This window comes from Oryzias melastigma, linkage group LG5, assembly GCF_002922805.2.
Source record: "Oryzias melastigma strain HK-1 linkage group LG5, ASM292280v2, whole genome shotgun sequence".
Lineage (NCBI taxonomy): Eukaryota > Metazoa > Chordata > Actinopteri > Beloniformes > Adrianichthyidae > Oryzias > Oryzias melastigma.
Genome location: NC_050516.1, coordinates 36,372,934 through 36,390,091, shown reverse-complemented (window position 1 = coordinate 36,390,091; position 17,158 = coordinate 36,372,934). Strand labels below are relative to the sequence as shown.

The window sequence follows — 17,158 nt, the reverse complement described above, 5'->3', positions numbered from 1 at the left end:
AACAATTGTTTATATTTTGAAGCCCAATGAGGCAAATCTCTTTGTGATTTTGGGCTATATAAATAAAATTGAATTGAATTGAATCAAAGCTTAAACACGTCTGCAGTCGTTTTCTATCATGTTTGGGAGCAGAAAGCATCAGAGAGGAGACAGATCTACGGTCCGTTCTCAGCATCAGTAGAAGATACTTCCTGTCAGGATGAAGGCCGGACAGCTTCAGATCATCCCATGTGACCTGCTGGATCTGATAAGACATAAAGCGTCTGAACCCGCTATGATCAGGAATGTCTCTGAGATCTATGGACTCATTACTTCTGGTATCGAGACTGCTGCTACATTCAGATGACAATAATAAATCCAACCAAAGTCTCTCCAGACCATCTCAGATTCCGAGCTGCTGAAGGAGAAAACGTTTTTGAGACTTTGATGCTCAGAAACGATCCCGACTGATCGTCATGGTTACAGGAAAACTGCATCTATTCTTTCATCTGCAAAACCTTTGAAATGCAGAAGAACTTTTGTTGATCAATGAGCTTGATAGTGAAGAAAACAATAAAACTCTTGATCCCGGCGTCACTCGGTGTGTTTGTGTGAGTTGTGTATTCACAGAGGTGTTGTGTGTTTGCGTTCATGTGCCGAGCTCGCTGCCATGGCGATGGTTGAGATGGCAACGTTGCAGCAGCGTGCAACAAAAGTGTCCACGTCATCTTCCTCCTCCCCCTCAGATTCCAAACGCTCACCTGTCCCCACAGCAGCTCGCCGACGCCGATGAAGATGCACCACAGCCATTGGTCGATGGTGAGCGCCGTGCAGGAGAACGGCTTCCCTCCGAACTGCACGATGATGATCTGAGAGGACACGAGCAGGCAGAGCGTCAGTCTGCAGCTTCTGAGACCTTCCTGCTCTTAGGGGAACAGATGTTTGGTTGGTGAGAAGAACAGCAGCCCCTGAACGCATCACGACCACTTCAGGAACAAACACAAGTCTGTTTGGAAAAACACTTTTCCAGCAAAGATTTCCTAATTTACTAACTTCACCGTCTGTTCTACCGATATTTACAGAGTGAATCTGTTTTCATTGTTGTTGCTTTGATTCTGTTGTTAAATTCATTTTCCTGATGTTCTTCTAGACTTACAAACCAAAAGAAGACCCTCCATGTCATCTGTGCTGATCAAAAGACTCGCAGGAGCTTAGACAACCTTCAATCGGGAGGCTCCGCCTCTGAAGGAGCGTTTTCTTCAGAGTCGTGTTTGGGGGAACAGCGGTGGACATAGAAGAGGGAGGACAGAGGAACTCAAACGACTTTGCTCCAGACGGACAGCAGGTCTGAACAACAGAACCTTTTAGGAGCCACTTTACAAACCAGGAAGTCCCAAAGGCATCAGAGACACTGGAGGAAGGAAGGTGTATAGAAGGAGCCGTTCTCCTCTGATACCAACGAGTCAGACTTGAACTTTAAACACACATCTGGTTTCATGGCCCTTCCTGAGATCTGTGTGAAGGTCGAGGCCTGAGGCCCCGGGGTCACATGTGGCTCTTGGGGGGAAGAAAAACTAAATCATACGATGCCCTAACCTTTAAAAATGACTTTAACAATTGATTTAATTTGAGATGATTTAGGTTTATGGCTGAGGTGATTGAGTGCTGACATCACGCCAACTCAAAGGACCTCATATGCTCTACTATTAATCTGCTAGTCTGCACAGATTATCAATAATATCTCAAATTTAGCAGCATTTTTCTCTGATTGCTTTTCTGTGTGTTTAAATCACATATTTTATGCAGCACAGTAATGTTTATTGTTTGAATGTTTATTTTGGTGCAGTGTGATTCATGTGTTGTCCTTCTCTCCCACTCCCTTCCAGGAGACTCGTCGGTGCTCCTGTTCCTGGCCGTGGACCTCACCTCTGGCACGTCTCGCATCCCCAGCTGTTTCCCAGCCCATCTGGATGAAGCTCATCTGCTGCACTATTTAAACATGTCGTTGTAACGTTAGATAAGCTGTCCTGGGGAGGACCTCTCCCTCATGTGGACATCCCTGAGGTTTCTTCTTTTTACCCAAAAATGCTTTTTTCAGTCTTTCCTCACAGAGAAGGAGGGTCTAAAGGCTGGGATGGCAGGTTGACTTATTTAGTTTAGTTTAGCAACCAGCTCCTGTTTATACTGTGTGACTGACCGGTTACTGTACAGAGACAGTTACCGGTTCTGAGTCCACTCAGAAGATCGCATCGTGATGTTGAGTTATAGAAATAAAACTGAATTGACTTTACAGAAGAAGCAAAGAAAATAAATGAAGCAGTCCCATATCATGACAGCCCACCCAAGTAGACCTAAGAAACAACAAGAGAAAATGTCATTGTGTGGGACGATCCTTTGTGGAACAGGAAGTCTTATTTTGAAAGGAGGTCGAATGACCTTCTGTCAAAAGTAAAACAAAAAACGATGTGATTTTCCTTGTTTCCTGTTTTTATCCATGAAATATATATATATAATAAATATCAGAATTAGCAGCACTTTGCAGCTCCGACTTGGTTCTGATCAGAGAGGAACTGACCCGAATGTCTTTTGATATAAAAGGCTGCAGACTCCTGGATTAGAGCCTCACATTTGCACGAGTGAACGCCACTTTGACCGCTACTTAAGTTTACAGCATCTCCTATTTACTCTCTTCTGTGTTGAGAGTCCAGATGGTGATTTCGGATCATCCGGGTATCAGATTATCGGTCCGGTGTTTTCATGTCTAATGGGACCTCAGACTCTAGACGAATGTCCATCCGTTCATTTTCCAAACCCGTTTGATTCCTGTTGAGGGTCACAGTGTTGCTGGAGCCTATCCCAGCTGCTGTGAGGTGCAGGTGGATGGTTCTCCAGCTACTCACACTAATCAGAGTCACCAATGAACCCGTGTGGAATGTTTTGGATGAAGAAGAGCCACAGACAGAACCCAGCTGGGATTTCTGGAACCCTTTCTCCATATCTGGGAACGTCATGGAGTGAGGATGATGACGGTGACTGCGTACCTGCAGAGCGAAGGTTCCCAGCACAACGCTGCAGAAGATGGGGTTCCTGTAGACGCCCTCAAACACGTTTCTCTCTCCGTGGATCTTCCTGGCATTGATCTCGTTGAACAGCTGCATCATGACGAAGACGTTGAAGACGATGGTGTAGTGTTCAGACGGCGGCGAGTGCAGAGGAGCGTTACGGCCGCTGTCGATGTCAAACAGCTTCTCACCTGACAGGTAAGCACCGATAACGTTAGCATCCACAACATCAGCGGGTACGGCTCCAGACGGGACGGCGGTCGGTCACTCACCAGCGAAGAGGAGCGTGAAGATGATGATGAGCTGAAAGACGCCGTGACCCAGGATGTTCTTCATCATGGTCCTGGAGATCAGAGGCTTGTCTCTGCCGTAGGGTTTCCGCAGGAGGAGGGACTCCGTGGGGGGCTCGGTGGCCAGCGCCAGAGAGGCCAGAGTGTCCATGATGAGGTTGACCCAAAGCATCTGGACCGCCTTCAGGGGAGAGTCCTAAAGGGAGAAGGAGGCTTTAAGGTCAGTTCACACCCAACGCGCTGTGATGGAGGCGGCCATTTTCAGTGTTAAGTCAATGGAAGACGCCACATGAGGAGATCTGAAGACCTGCGGCGCCATTTGAGCGACGAGGATCAGATCAGGCGGCGCAGACAAAATGTGAATACCTGAAGTTTGAAACGTCGCTGTGTCGACCAATCAGGAACTCAGCTGTGGACAAAGCGAGCGTTTTTGTCCTGAACTTCCGTCTTTTCCTTAAACCGCCGGAGCCGCAGGTTTCCAGAGCTCATCTAGAAACTTTGGGGCGCGGGAAAAACTCTGGACAGATCACCGGACTTTCACTCCCGCGGCGGAGCTCACTCACTCGATATACCACTCTGTTGTGGCGAGCTCTGTTGTAGCGAGCGCGCTACAACAGAGCTCGCTACAACAGAGCTTGCTAACACGCTATAGTGGAGCTCGCTAGCTTGCTACACAGTAACATCTGGACAGCCTTCAGGGTGGAGTCCTGCTAGGAAACGGAAGCTTTAAGGGTTTCACATTCAACGTGATTCACGCATCAATGTTAAGGTGCAGAAGCTGCCGGCTCGGGCCTCATCCACACATTAAAACAAAGAAAAAAAGTCTCCTAAATTTATTTTTGCGAGACAGAGACCCTTCAAGTTCAGCCACAGAGACACAGAAACACAGTGGAAGCGACTGTCATACAGACACAGCTCCCTGTAGCGGGAAAATCTTTGACTAATAACCATATAAACTCAAACATGGAGACATGATTACTGATGTCTCCACTATAAATAAAGCTGATTTATTTCTCAACATCATCTGTGTCTTCATACATTCTAAGTGAGAACTCCACAGACATCGTTGCTTATAGCATCATCCTAAAGGCATTAGCTGGTAGCTCCTCCCACATGCAGCCACGGCGTCAGGAACACATTTTTTGACCAGCGACAAGCAGTGAATTTGTCATGTGAATCGCATTCAGTTTGAATGAACTTTTAGACTCGAGGAACAGAGCAAAAGACTCAAAGTCGAGCTTTGAGTTCAACGTTTCTCTGTTTTTTCCTCTCATGAAAACTTCTGCAAACTCACAATTACAGACAGTCGTGTTTCTCTGATACGGTCAGAGCTACATTTAGACAGCAGAACATAATTTTTACAGATGAATAAATCTCATTTTTTAAAAAGCGTCTGTCATTTTTTTAAGATGTAGGTAACGATTTATGAATAATTGGCATTATTATATAAGTTTGTGCATTTTCAGTCTGTTTGTTCGGAGATTATTCAGGACTGAGAGTTCACAGACGGAAGTTTCCTGAATCCATCCAAGCAAAAGCTCCATCTCTGTAGAAACACCAACTGCCTTTAATGATGTGTGACCGGGCACCCCCCCACCCCCCATCAGTGAGTTTAATCACAGCACACAAACCTCCGACACGCTGAGGCCCATTTACCACTGAGGGTTGTGCTGCCGACGTGTTGCCATGGTTTCCGTCTGAATCTTAGCCTGTTTCTGTGCAGCAGAGCAGTTAGCGCTTCGTCCTACCAGCTGTGAGCCTTTCATTAACGCACAGCCGGAAGGATCTTCCTGTTTACGGTGTCTGATTCCAGGAGCATTATGATTCATACGGAGTGGCATGACCACCTTTGCCTTCTCTGCACCGAACTGCTCACAGACCGATCAAACACAGAGACGAGGCTCACCTGTGTGATGCATGCACCTGTGAAGGCCACGATCACAGCCACCACGTTGACCGTCAGCTGGAACTGCAGGAACTTGGAGATGCTGTCGTAGACGTTCCTGCCCCACATCACAGCCTTCACGATGCTGGTGAAGTTGTCGTCTGTCAGGATGATGTCGGACGCCTCTTTTGCAACATCCGTGCCCGCGATTCCCTAAAACAAGAGGTCGGATGAACCGTCTCCGTCAGACTCAGAATGCTGCTGATGGGTGTGGTGAAGAGTTTACATCAGGCACTGGGGTGGACAGCTGTAGAGGGTCCTTGTTCTCGTGTGTAACAGTTGGTCAGGACATTTTCAGTATTTGACAAAGTGATGATGGGTGTCGTGGTTGTTACGGCCTCCTTCATTTTCCATGGTGTTTCATTCATGACTGTTGGCACTCTTAATGATGTAACCTGTGTGTAATGACTTCAGTTACGTTTTTTAAAAAGAACCATTTTGTCTTGTGTAAACTATGCTTAACATTTCATTTTCAGATAAACTGTCAGAGTGAGACATCTGTCATTTCAGCTTAGTTGACCATATAAATTTCTGTCAGAGTGAGCACTCTCACCATGAGTTTGCTACAGTGAAGCTCGCTAACTCGCTACAACAGAGCTCGCTAGCTTACAACACTGGAGTTTCCAAGCTCAACACAATAGAGCTCACTAGCTTGCTACACGGGACTTTCCTTGCTCAATACAATGGAGCTGGCTAGCTTACAACACCGGTGCTCTCCAGCTCGCTACAATGGAACTCGCTAGCTTACTACACTAGAGCTTCCAAGCTCAATAAAACAGGGCTCACTAGCTCGCTAAAGCTGAGCTTGCTAGCTCGCTAAAGCGGAGCTGTGTAGCTTGCTACACGGGACTTTGCTAGCTAGATATAATGGAGCTCGCTAGCTTGATATAGCAGGGATTACTAGCTCTAAACAGCTGAGCTATCTAGCTTACTAAAGCGGGGCTCACTAGCTTGCTACATGGGACTTTGCTAGCTCGAAACAGCGGAGCTGGCAAGCTTGCTACAGCGAAGCTCGCTAGCACGCTACGCTGTCCACTGGGCGGCTCACTTAGCATAGCAAGCCAGAGTGCCCAGCTAAGCCAAAGTGGACAAACCCATTTGGACCCACATTTTCTGCTACTTTTAAACCACACGGGTCCACTTGGCTTTGCTGGAGCGGAAGGAGTCCAGGGAAAGCTGGAACACTGTCAGGCTTGAAGGTCTTGAGGACCAGCAGAATTAGCTGAGAAGTGTTAGCATGGTTCATCTCTCAGCTGGAGACGAGGAGACGGTCCAGACCCGACCGGCTGTGTTTGGACCCGTTAGGAAACAGTCTGACCCGTGGCCACATCAAGATGATTGCTTCTCATTCACTCAACTGAAGAGGAAGCGAGGCGTCAGGAGAGACGCTGTGGCGTCTCAGTGCACAGAAACAAGGCAGAGACAGACTCAACAGTTTCTTTAAAACGGGCCAGAATTCAGCAAGAACATTTAGAGGAGATGTTCTGATGGGACACATGAGCCCTGGGGGTTTGCTGCTTTAGTTCACCTCTGTAGTTCGAGCGGGAGGAGCGACTCCTGTGAGGTCTTCAGTCTGACAGCGCAGCAGCTGCTGTGTGCCTGCAGGGGACGCTGCTGCTCAGACGACCTTCCTCTCAAAGTGAAGGTCAAAGCTGACAGTCAGCTGCTGTTCATGAGCTCACAGCACTCAACAGGCGTCTCTGATACAGAGGGTTGTTCTTCATGAGTCAGAGGAGCTCCGCAGTTATCAGGAAACACAAACATGGGAGAAGTTCAGCTTCAAAGTCTTTTCACGAGGAAGTGTGACGCTCCCACCGAGACCTGAAACAGGAGCAGCTGAAGCTTTCATGCTTCATGCCGTTCTTCACTTCCTCTGACGGTTTCTCTGTGAAACACGAGTTCATGTTGTTGATCCAGGACAAGCATCAACCTGCTCCCAACTGACAGTAAATCAAACAACCCAAAGCTCTGTAACGAGTACGGCTGGCTCCATAAAATCCTTTAGAATCGATCTGAGCTCAGATCAAAAATCAATCCATAAAAATATAGATCGATTTAGCACATAAAGCTAGAGTCTGCTAGCTTGATGCTAACGTCTAATGGCATTTCCCATAGGATGGCTAATGCTAACGCTAACCTAAACATACATTCTGACTAAATGAAAAACTTTATATGAATTTTCCAAACTCTTAAGGAAATATTTTTAAAGTAATAATTTATGGTCTAAAACCGTTTTTTCCTCATTCTTTCTTCTTCTTCTGCAATAAGCTGTAATGCTATAGTGTGAGCTCCACCTAGTGGCCAAACTGAAACGTCCTCCAGGAGAAGCAGAACAATGTTTAAATGTTAATGATCTGAACATTTTAGTTAGAACTTCTCCTTTAGAGAATCCATGTAACTCTGGATGATATTAACAATCTCATTATTTCACTGATACATTTACAGCATGTGATCTGGATCAAATTAATATGAATATACTCAAAACATTAGATTATTAATGTATTTCTAAACAAATGTGTATAAATGTGTAAACTCCAAATTAAATTGAATTTCGAAGATTGAAATCTGAAAAACAAATCAGAATCGATCCAGGCTCTTGTGATTAAATTGGATCGTTTCTGGAAATTATTATTGATACGTGGCCTCAGTAATAAGTACTTCCAGTGGGAGGAGTCTCACTGCGGCGTGACCTTCAGAGTATTCAGACCTCGGGAGTGTTGATGTCCGACAGTCTCCACTGTTGGTGGATGTGTGTCAAACAAAAGCCGTGTCATGAAGGCAGAGACACCCTGGGGTGCTGGACGTGTTCATGGCGCCATTTATCGATCAAAAATTCCATTTCCCTCCAAACCTCATGAACCCGTAACAGTGGTGGAGCTGCAGCGCCGCACATGCAGCACATACGGGAAAAAAGAGAAAACGGTTACCATGGCGAAGCCAACATCTGCTTTCTTGAGGGCGGGGCCATCATTAGTACCGTCTCCCGTCACCGCCACCACCTGTCGGGTTTCTCCCACCGTGCTGTCGATGATTCCTGATTGAAGATAGAAGCTTGTTTCAGGTTTCCCACATCAGCTAACCTGACGGCTCCACAGGTGAACTGAGAAGCTCACCTTTCACCAGAGTGTGCTTGTCGGTCGGCGAAGAACGGGCCAGAACACGCAGCTTGGGCCAGATCTTGTCGAGACGTTCCTGCTCCACCTAGAAAGTTGGGAGAGCATCAGCAGCTGCAAGGCCGACATTAAGGTAATCATGCCCCGCCCCCGATGAGATGACATCACAGCATCCTCCACACTTCAAACATCTCAGTTTTCTAGGGGGGGTTCAGACTCTGGTCACACCGTGCCATCCAAAACACTACTTCCTCATCCTGGACAAGCCCCCAAATTGGTTAGGTCCTGTACTGATCAGGTAATCGGGAATCAGACCGGATCATGTGACTGATCTGAAGCAGACGTTGCATCCTGATCAGATGATTTGGTCTGTATACTTCAAGTCTCTCATTACAGATAAATACTCTCTGCTCACACCATCCCTCTCCGTTGAATGTCAACAATTTGAATTGTTTTTCTTTCACTTGTTCTTACTTTCCTAGAGACTCCAGCGGGAAATATCTACATTTGTTATAACCAGGAACAATAAATCATTTCATGTTTTTGAGCGTTTCCATTACAAAATGGACCCGTTAAGCAGAAACAACTGGAACCGTTTCTGGTCCTCCGTTAGTCGTAGGTCCATAGAAAAATGGAATGGACCCATGAGGGCGGAGCTTCTGTTGTCACATGATGTAACCCATTAATTGGTGGAAATGTTTTATGACAACAGGAAGCGTCCGACCAGCGCTTTTCCCGACTCGAGATCCAAACTGAAAGTTTTGTCCTCTTTGGCCTTACCAGCAGCTTTAAAGTCTGAAGATGAAGGAGGATCTGGTGAGCGTTCTGATAAGTATCAGCTGTAGTACCTGCTGAAACCACTGAGATGCTGCCAGGCAGGATTTCAGTTTGACAACAGAAAAGCTAACCAGCGTGAAGGAGAACAAGAGCTTCTGCAATCAGAGCAGTTCAAACACAAAAACAACAAACTCTTTCTGGGAACGCAGCCCTTCACAGAAGCTCTTCGGAACACAAACAGAACGTATCTGATGTCAGCTCGTCGTGGTCTCACCTCTCCTTTGTCGTTCCTGATCTGCTGGTTGAACTCCTTTCCCTCCAGACACAGGAAGTCCTCCCCCGGCTGCAGGATGCCACACTTGGTAGCGATGGCCCGAGCCGTGTTGATGTTGTCTCCAGTCACCATCCGGACATCAATTCCAGCACGCTGGCACTTAGTAATGGCCTCTGGGACCTGAAGGCAGAAGAATCCTCAACCTCAGCTCCTGTCTAACAGGTTTCACAAGAGCCGTTTGGTCCGGTTCCTTTCAGCAGAACCCAACAGAAGCTGCAAAGTTACTGCTCAGAAAAACACACTTAATGCTTTTCATTTATAAAATGTAACATTTGGTTATTTACGATAAATTAATTATGAAAGTTTTATTATTTTTTAACCCTTTACAGCAGATTTATTCAATGATAAAGAAGAAAGTCAAACCTGACGTTTTCTGTCATTGTGACTTTGGCTTTCTTCTATTTTACTGAATAAATCTATTAATAATTTACTTTTTTTACTGAAATCTGCAGCGTCTTTCTCCCCAGCCAAGAGCCACAGTGGAGGATGGAACCACATGAGTCCAGAACCTCGGGCTGACCCAGTAGCACAGATGAAGATCCAAATCTCTAAAGTCAAACCCTGAAGAAACTGTTCTTTGGACGGCAGATCAGAGCAAAGTTTGGGCTAAAAACTTTAAAAAGTGTTTCCCTTTCAGCTCATTTCTTCTAAAGTTAATCTTTAGAGTATTTTACTTTTCTTTTAACCCCCCACATGGCCTGGAAAGGACCCGGCGGTCTGAGTGCCGTCCAGCTGCTCCATAAGTGCAGCTGGGTCATTGATTTATCCGATTGCTACAAAACGTTCAGCGTCTGTGTGAGCTGACGGCTGGGAGCTCGTCGATTCTTCCAGCTCTGGTGGTGATGAAACGTTCTGTTGTGTGAACGGCTCTAACTTCTGGAAAACGCAACTCCGTCCTGACGAGTTCAGCACGGGACAAATGAAGAAACAAATGCACAGCTTTCAAGACATAGTTTCTGCAGAGCAGCAGGAGTTCATCAGAAGCTCTCTTCTGGGTTGCGGGCGGGAATGTTAGGGAACATCGGTTAATTTCCCATCAGCCCTTCGTTTAAATCTGTCCTGCTATCCCAGGAGTCTGATTCCTGCAGCTCCAGAGCCACATGTGGATCATTGGCTCCTCTTTTGTGGCTTAACAAGTTAGCATTTAGGATAATTTAGCATCTACTGAGGTTTCTAATTCTGAGTTCAAACTTCTGGAACATTTCAAAATGTATTGCACTTTTTTCAATTTTTTAAGAAAATCTTAAAATTGTTTGTGCACTTTTACGCATGTTAAATCTTCTTATTATGCAAAAGCTTTAGCCTCTTCAGCAGATCCCTTCAGCAACTACAGTAAATGAATTCAGCTTCTTCAGTAACCACATTCACACAAGCATCATGGCAGGTAATGCAACTTTTCTAGTTTTTGAATCGTTTAAACAATCAACCCAGTGGATTCTGAAGGAGAAAAGCGGCTCATCGAGCTGGAATTCTTGGTAACAATTTAAAAAAACAGTAAATCAAAGTACATAAACACTGGAGCTCCGGTGTTGAAGCGTTAAAGCACATGTGATCTTATGCTGTCCAGAGCTGCACTGTTATGATCCAGTTTGGCTCAAGGCGTCTTTTATTTTGAAAGGACATCATGCGAGCTGCTGTGGGGCAGCGTCCTGTACCTCGGGTCTGACGGGGTCCTCGATGCCCACCACCGCGATGCAGGTCAGCTCGTTCAGGATGTCGTTCTCGTTGTCCCAGTTGGGCTCCCCGGCCTCGGCGGGAAAGTCCCTGTAGGCCACGCAGATGGTCCTCAGGCCGTCGCACGCCATGGGCTCGATCACCTTCCGCACCATCTCGTCTCGGTCCTTGGGCTTGAACACGCGAGGCTGACCCTGAGCGTCCAGGATGTGGGAACACCTGGAAGAGTCGAAGAGAGGCGGTCCTTCAGGACGAGAGCTGACTCCGCCCACAGACATGCCGAGCCCCGCCCACTCACTTCCTCAGGACGATCTCTGACGCTCCTTTGCTGTACATGCGGAAGCTCTCGTCGGCGTTTTTCAGGACCGTGCTCATGGACTTGCGGGAGGAGTTGAAGGTGTAAACTTTGTAGAGTTTCTCTTCGGGGATCTCTTCTCTGATTGGCTGATAGTCTCGTTTCAGCTCCAGCACCAGACCCAGCAGAGCGCACTCCGTCTTGTTGCCCACGTGGCGAGGAAGACCGCCCTCTTTCTCTGGGGGCTGCACAGGTAGAAAGGTTTCATCAGCTCTTCAGAGACGAGGAAGATGACTTCACTCAGGAGGTCTGATCTGAAAATGTTTGTCTTTTCAGATGTTTTACTAAATCCGTGTTTAAAACCCCAACAAATACATTGTGGTATTCAACAAGGCTCAGTACTGGGACCATCTTTTATTTTAAACAAATGTTTCTGTTGTTCAGTGACAAAAAATCCACTTCAAATATATAGAAAGAGTTAATGAATTTAGATTTTTGGGGATTATTGTTGATGAAAATTTAAAATGGAAGCAACATATTGCTAATATTAAAAAAATAAGCAAAAATCAACAAAGTGGAATATTTGTTAAACTACCAAGCTAATAAGCATATGATGTATTTCTCCTTGATTTTACTGTATTCTTCATATTGTCTGGGAGTAATTCTTATGAGTCAAACCTGAAACCTTTAATAATTTTGGACAAAAATCATTATGGATGATGCATATGACTCTCCAAACTATTTCTGAAGTGAAGAATACTCACATTTGAGGATTTATGGTCTTTGCAGACACTGCTGGTAAAAATGTTCTGTTGCCGTGTAGTTAATAATGATGAGGGAAACAGCAGAAGAAATGATGACCTTAAAGCATCTATAGTAAAAACAAAACACTATTTCCTTTGCTAGGGTCAAAAAATTGAAATTTGGTGGCTAATGACCTGAAAAAGTGTTTCAGGATTGTTTGTTTTAAATTTAAATGTAAAAAAACATAATAATTGACTCTATGCAGCGTGATGTAGATATAGTGTTCCAGGTTGTTATTATTTTTATTTTTTATTTTGATTATACATACTAATTCAGTCATCTATTTGTATCAAATTGAATAACAAGAATGTGGGAGGGATTTATAAGACCGGTCTGCATCCTACTCCTGCTCTTTAAGTAGACTGTATCTACAGTATATTCTAACTGAAAAAGAACAACATAAATAAATAAAAATGATGGTTTTCATGACGGTCTCGTGTTCATGACGGCCGACGCACTGACCAGGATCTTGGTGGTGTACGCCGAGTTGATGGAGATGCTGTTGACCAAGGTTTCTAGTGTTTCTGGTTTGATGGCGTCCGGTTCTGGGACGGTTTTGTAGTGCGTATCTCCGATGTAGGCCTGGACGACGGTCATGCGGTTCATGGTCAGAGTGCCGGTCTTATCGGAGCAGATGGCCGTGGCGTTGCCCATGGTCTCGCAGGCATCCAGGTGGCGCACCAGGTTATTATCTTTCATCATTTTCTGAAAGACGAGAGGATGAGCTCACATAAACCTCGGAGAAAGAGAGAGAGGGATTCTTTAGCTTCCAGGTCTACCTTGACCGAATACGCCAAGGAGATGGTGACGGCGAGCGGGAGGCCTTCGGGAACCGCCACCACCAGCACCGTCACGCCGATGATGAAGAACTTCACAAAGTACTGGATGTAGATGGGCGTACACTCTGCCACCCAGCTGCGGCCCTGGACCCAAAAGGTGTCGATCACGAAGTAGAGGATTAGGATGATGACGGTCATGGCAGACATGAAGAGTCCTGATGGAAACAACACAAAACTCAAATTCACACACATCACAAAATAACGCCCGAGTACACAAACTATTACTACTGTCCTTTCTGCTGGCGCCGCCATTGAACACTAACCACGGAATCAGACAGAAGAAGTCATGGATCATGGATCATGGATCATGGATCGTGGATCATGGATCATGGATCGTGGATCGTGGATCATGGATCATGGATCGTGGATCATGGATCATGGATCATAAATCATGGATCGTGGATCATGGATCATAAATCATGGATCGTGGATCATGGATCGTGGATCATGGATCATGGATCATAAATCATGGATCGTGGATCATGGATCGTGGATCATGGATCGTGGATCTTGGATCATGGATCTTGGATCATGGATTATGGATTATGGATCATGGATCATGGATCATGGATCGTGGATCATTGACCATGGATCATGGATCATGGATTATGGATTATGGATCATGGATCATGGATCATGGATCGTGGATCATTGACCATGGATCATGGATCTTGGATCATTGATCGTGGATCATTGACCATGGATCGTGGATCGTGGATCATGGATCATGGATCACAGCTCCGTCTATCGGGTCAGCAGCACCAACCTTCTCTTTAGTCAGAAACCGGATTCCGTCCTAATATTTGTCAAGTGCTTCAAATAAATTTACTGCGAGGGTCAGAGGACAGTCTTCTCAACAATTTAGGCTGGAAAAGTTCAGACTGGATAAAAACAATGATGGATATAAAAATCTTGGAAATTCCTATTAGGGTGATAAAAGTTTTGAGTCTCTGTAGTTGCGTTATTGTACTTCCTCCTTGTGTCGTCTCTGTGTAGATCGCAGATCTACAACCTTCAGAGCCACATGTAACTCTGTGGTTAAAATAAAATGCTTTTAAAATGTTAAAAAGCAACTGTAAAGAAAAAAATAAGTCAGAAGCAAAATAAATTAACTTAAGCTTTATTAAACTTGACAAGTTTTTATCCCATTTGGACTTAATTTTCAGCTTCATGTATCCCAGAAAATCAAGTGATTGTCAGTAACCAGAATTAAAGCTACGTTAAGTTATAATCCTCTGGATTATAAAGCTGATTTTCTATGTTTGAACAAATTCAAGATTTAAAGTGTTCCTGGTGGTTTGAATACATAGTAGGGGCCACTTCATTTAGTTTTTGTTGTTATATTTATGAATTTGTGGCTGTAATGCACCAGAAACAGTCAAATAAACAGTTTTTTTCTAAATCATTGATAACTTTCCACTTCCTACTGCAGCTGCATTGACATGATCCTTTTCTGTCGGACGTCTTTAATTGTAAAAGGCAGTCATGCATGAGTTGTATTTTGTGGTTGTATATCTGGATTAATCTGTATTTTCTAAAATCCATGACTTCAGTGACATTCTTTCTGTGTTTTGTCCTAAATTCCTGTCCTGTACTGAAGGACAGCTGAGGCTCGTCTGTGACTAACTCCCTTCCCCGCCTGCCAAACTGTCCCAAAAACCCAGAAGATTAAGGTTGATTGAAATGACAGAACACCTTCAACTCCACAATGAATCATGGCCCCAATACAAGCGCAGTAATGGAAGTGAGTGCGGCCTTGTTAGAGGAACCCTGCTGGGTCTGAAGCATCTCAGAGTTTGTCAACGTTAAACTGCTAAAATGAACGATATTAAAGTCCCACTCCTGTAAAATCAGTCGTCTTTTCATCAAGATGATGCTGTTTTTAGACACAATCTAAAACTTGTGCCGTTTTACAGGAGATGGTTTCTGCAGAGAAATTTACTCGAGTTCTTGGTTTGACTGTTGGCGCAGAGAAGCCCCACCCCCTTTCCCGTCACCTTTAACTGAGCTACACGTTTACACTCTCTCATGCTTACAGCGCCTCACACACAACCTGACATTCCTGATGCAACAAAAACGGCGATCAATATCAGAGTTATCCAGTCGTACCGTTTAGATTCCAGGAAAACAAAGACGTTCACGGATCTATTTGTCTGCAGGTGGATGTATCAGAATGGAGCGGAGCAGCAAGACTGTAGTATATCTTCTGACACGAATATGCTCTTTTTTCTCTGTCTGCTCCCGACTCACCGTACTTCACACCACAGAGATCCTCCCGATTTAGGGGATTTCAAAGTGTTCAGCTCATTTGGGACATTCCTGCTTCCACTTTTGCTATTCATATATTTTGCAATTCCTAGAATTTTATGCAATTCATGCGATTTTTTTAGCCCCATAGAAATGAGAATTCTTTGTACACGTTGTAATACTAGTACCATCCAGCGCGTTCAGGATGTTCATGTTGTACCGTTGGTCTTCATGCCTTTTATGGATTTTAACATTTTAACCAATTTATGAGATTTTACAAGAAATTCTTAGAATTCTTTGTGCATTTTCTGCTAAATTAAATCCTTTAGCAATTGTGGCATGTTGCGCAAACTTTAGCTTTACAGATTTAACATTTTCAGAAAATTCCTTCGGCAATTACTGTAAACGTCTTCAGCTGCTTCAGCATTCACACTAACATTCTTGAAGGTAATCGACTTTTCTATCTGAATAGAGAAATTCTCAAAAACGTCATTTTCTTTACAAATCTCTTCCATCATGAGAAAATTGCTCCAAGAACATCTGAGTGGGTCTTTGAAGAACCCGTTCAGAGTTCGGTACTGTACTACGTTAATGTGTCGCTGTGTCACATGATCATCAGCAAGAACAACTTTTAGGCATCAATTGTCACAGATACTGAAACAACAGCCACAAAGGGAGACCAGACCCTGTTTCTGTCCCAGGCATGTCTTTACAGGTAAGACTGCAGACTCACCTGCAGTCATGTCTCCACCTGTCTTCACTCTCTCATGTTATCAGAGAGCACACAGCCCTTCAGTGGAAGTGTAAATGAGGCGTCACCGGTGACGCTTAAACTCAAAATGTTTAACGTACAGTAACTTCTGTTAACACGATCATACCAGCAGATTCTGAAGGAGAAAAGCGCCTCGTCGCTAAAGGACATAAAGTTGCATCCATTGCAGAAAGTGCACAAAGACTTTTAAGAATTTTTTGAAAAATTGCCAGAAATTGTTAAAAAATGTAAAATCAGTTAAAGATTTAAACTCAGAATTATCCCAAAACCTCAGTACATGCCAAATGATCAAAAACGCTCACACGTTGTCAAAATACTAGCTTAACTCAGAAATGGCCCTAAAAACCTCAGTAGATGCCAAATTAGCTAAAAAGGTTAGCATGTTGCTAAAATATTAGCTTAACTCAGAATTATCCTCTAAAACTTCAGTAGCATTAATGTCTGTTGAACATTTTGATACCAAACTTGCATCATTTGCAGATTACATAAATGTTTGAAGAATTACGTGGAAATAAAAGGCTTCATTTGTGTAAAATTTCAATAATTGTGTCAAATTTAAATGACTGTTTAAACTTTAAAAGATTGTAGCAGTACAAGCATGAATGTCCTGAACAAACTGATCGTTCTGAGTGCAGAAATGTCAGAAATTTGGGGAAAAGTTCCCATTCATTTTCAATGGGGCTGAAAATTCACATATATATTGTATAAAATCTTAAAAACCACAAAATGTACGAATACAAAAAGTACAAGCAGGACTGAAAGTCTGATGGAGTTCATCTAAAATCGCCGTAAGCATAAATACTGATACCGCTCCTCACCAGCTTTGCCGATCTGCACCGTCAGCCGGGTCAGCTTGCCCTGCAGCACAGACTTCTCCTTCTTCGTCACGTTGACCTTCTTGACCTCTTTGACCTCCTCCTTCTCCTCCTTGTCCTCCAGCTCCGCAGCCTCCTCGCTCTTCAGCGGCTGGATCTCCAGAGCGATGCCGTCCTGAGTTTTGGCTGGACGGGGGTGGGGGGGCAAAGTT

The 17,158-nt window shown here is 44.5% G+C and overlaps 1 protein-coding gene across 1 annotated transcript in view; it reads right to left on the bottom strand.

The window, feature by feature from the left end:
- Positions 1 to 17,158, bottom strand: part of LOC112145680 (plasma membrane calcium-transporting ATPase 2) — a gene marked incomplete in the record, with an annotated part of 77,027 nt that overhangs the window by 7,618 nt on the left and 52,251 nt on the right. The window contains 12 exon segments of the mRNA XM_024271061.2: positions 741 to 848; positions 3,021 to 3,232; positions 3,314 to 3,527; positions 5,238 to 5,429; positions 8,204 to 8,310; positions 8,390 to 8,477; positions 9,441 to 9,620; positions 11,156 to 11,393; positions 11,473 to 11,714; positions 12,736 to 12,978; positions 13,053 to 13,267; positions 16,950 to 17,132. Coding sequence (XP_024126829.1) covers positions 741 to 848; positions 3,021 to 3,232; positions 3,314 to 3,527; positions 5,238 to 5,429; positions 8,204 to 8,310; positions 8,390 to 8,477; positions 9,441 to 9,620; positions 11,156 to 11,393; positions 11,473 to 11,714; positions 12,736 to 12,978; positions 13,053 to 13,267; positions 16,950 to 17,132 — 2,222 coding nt within the window.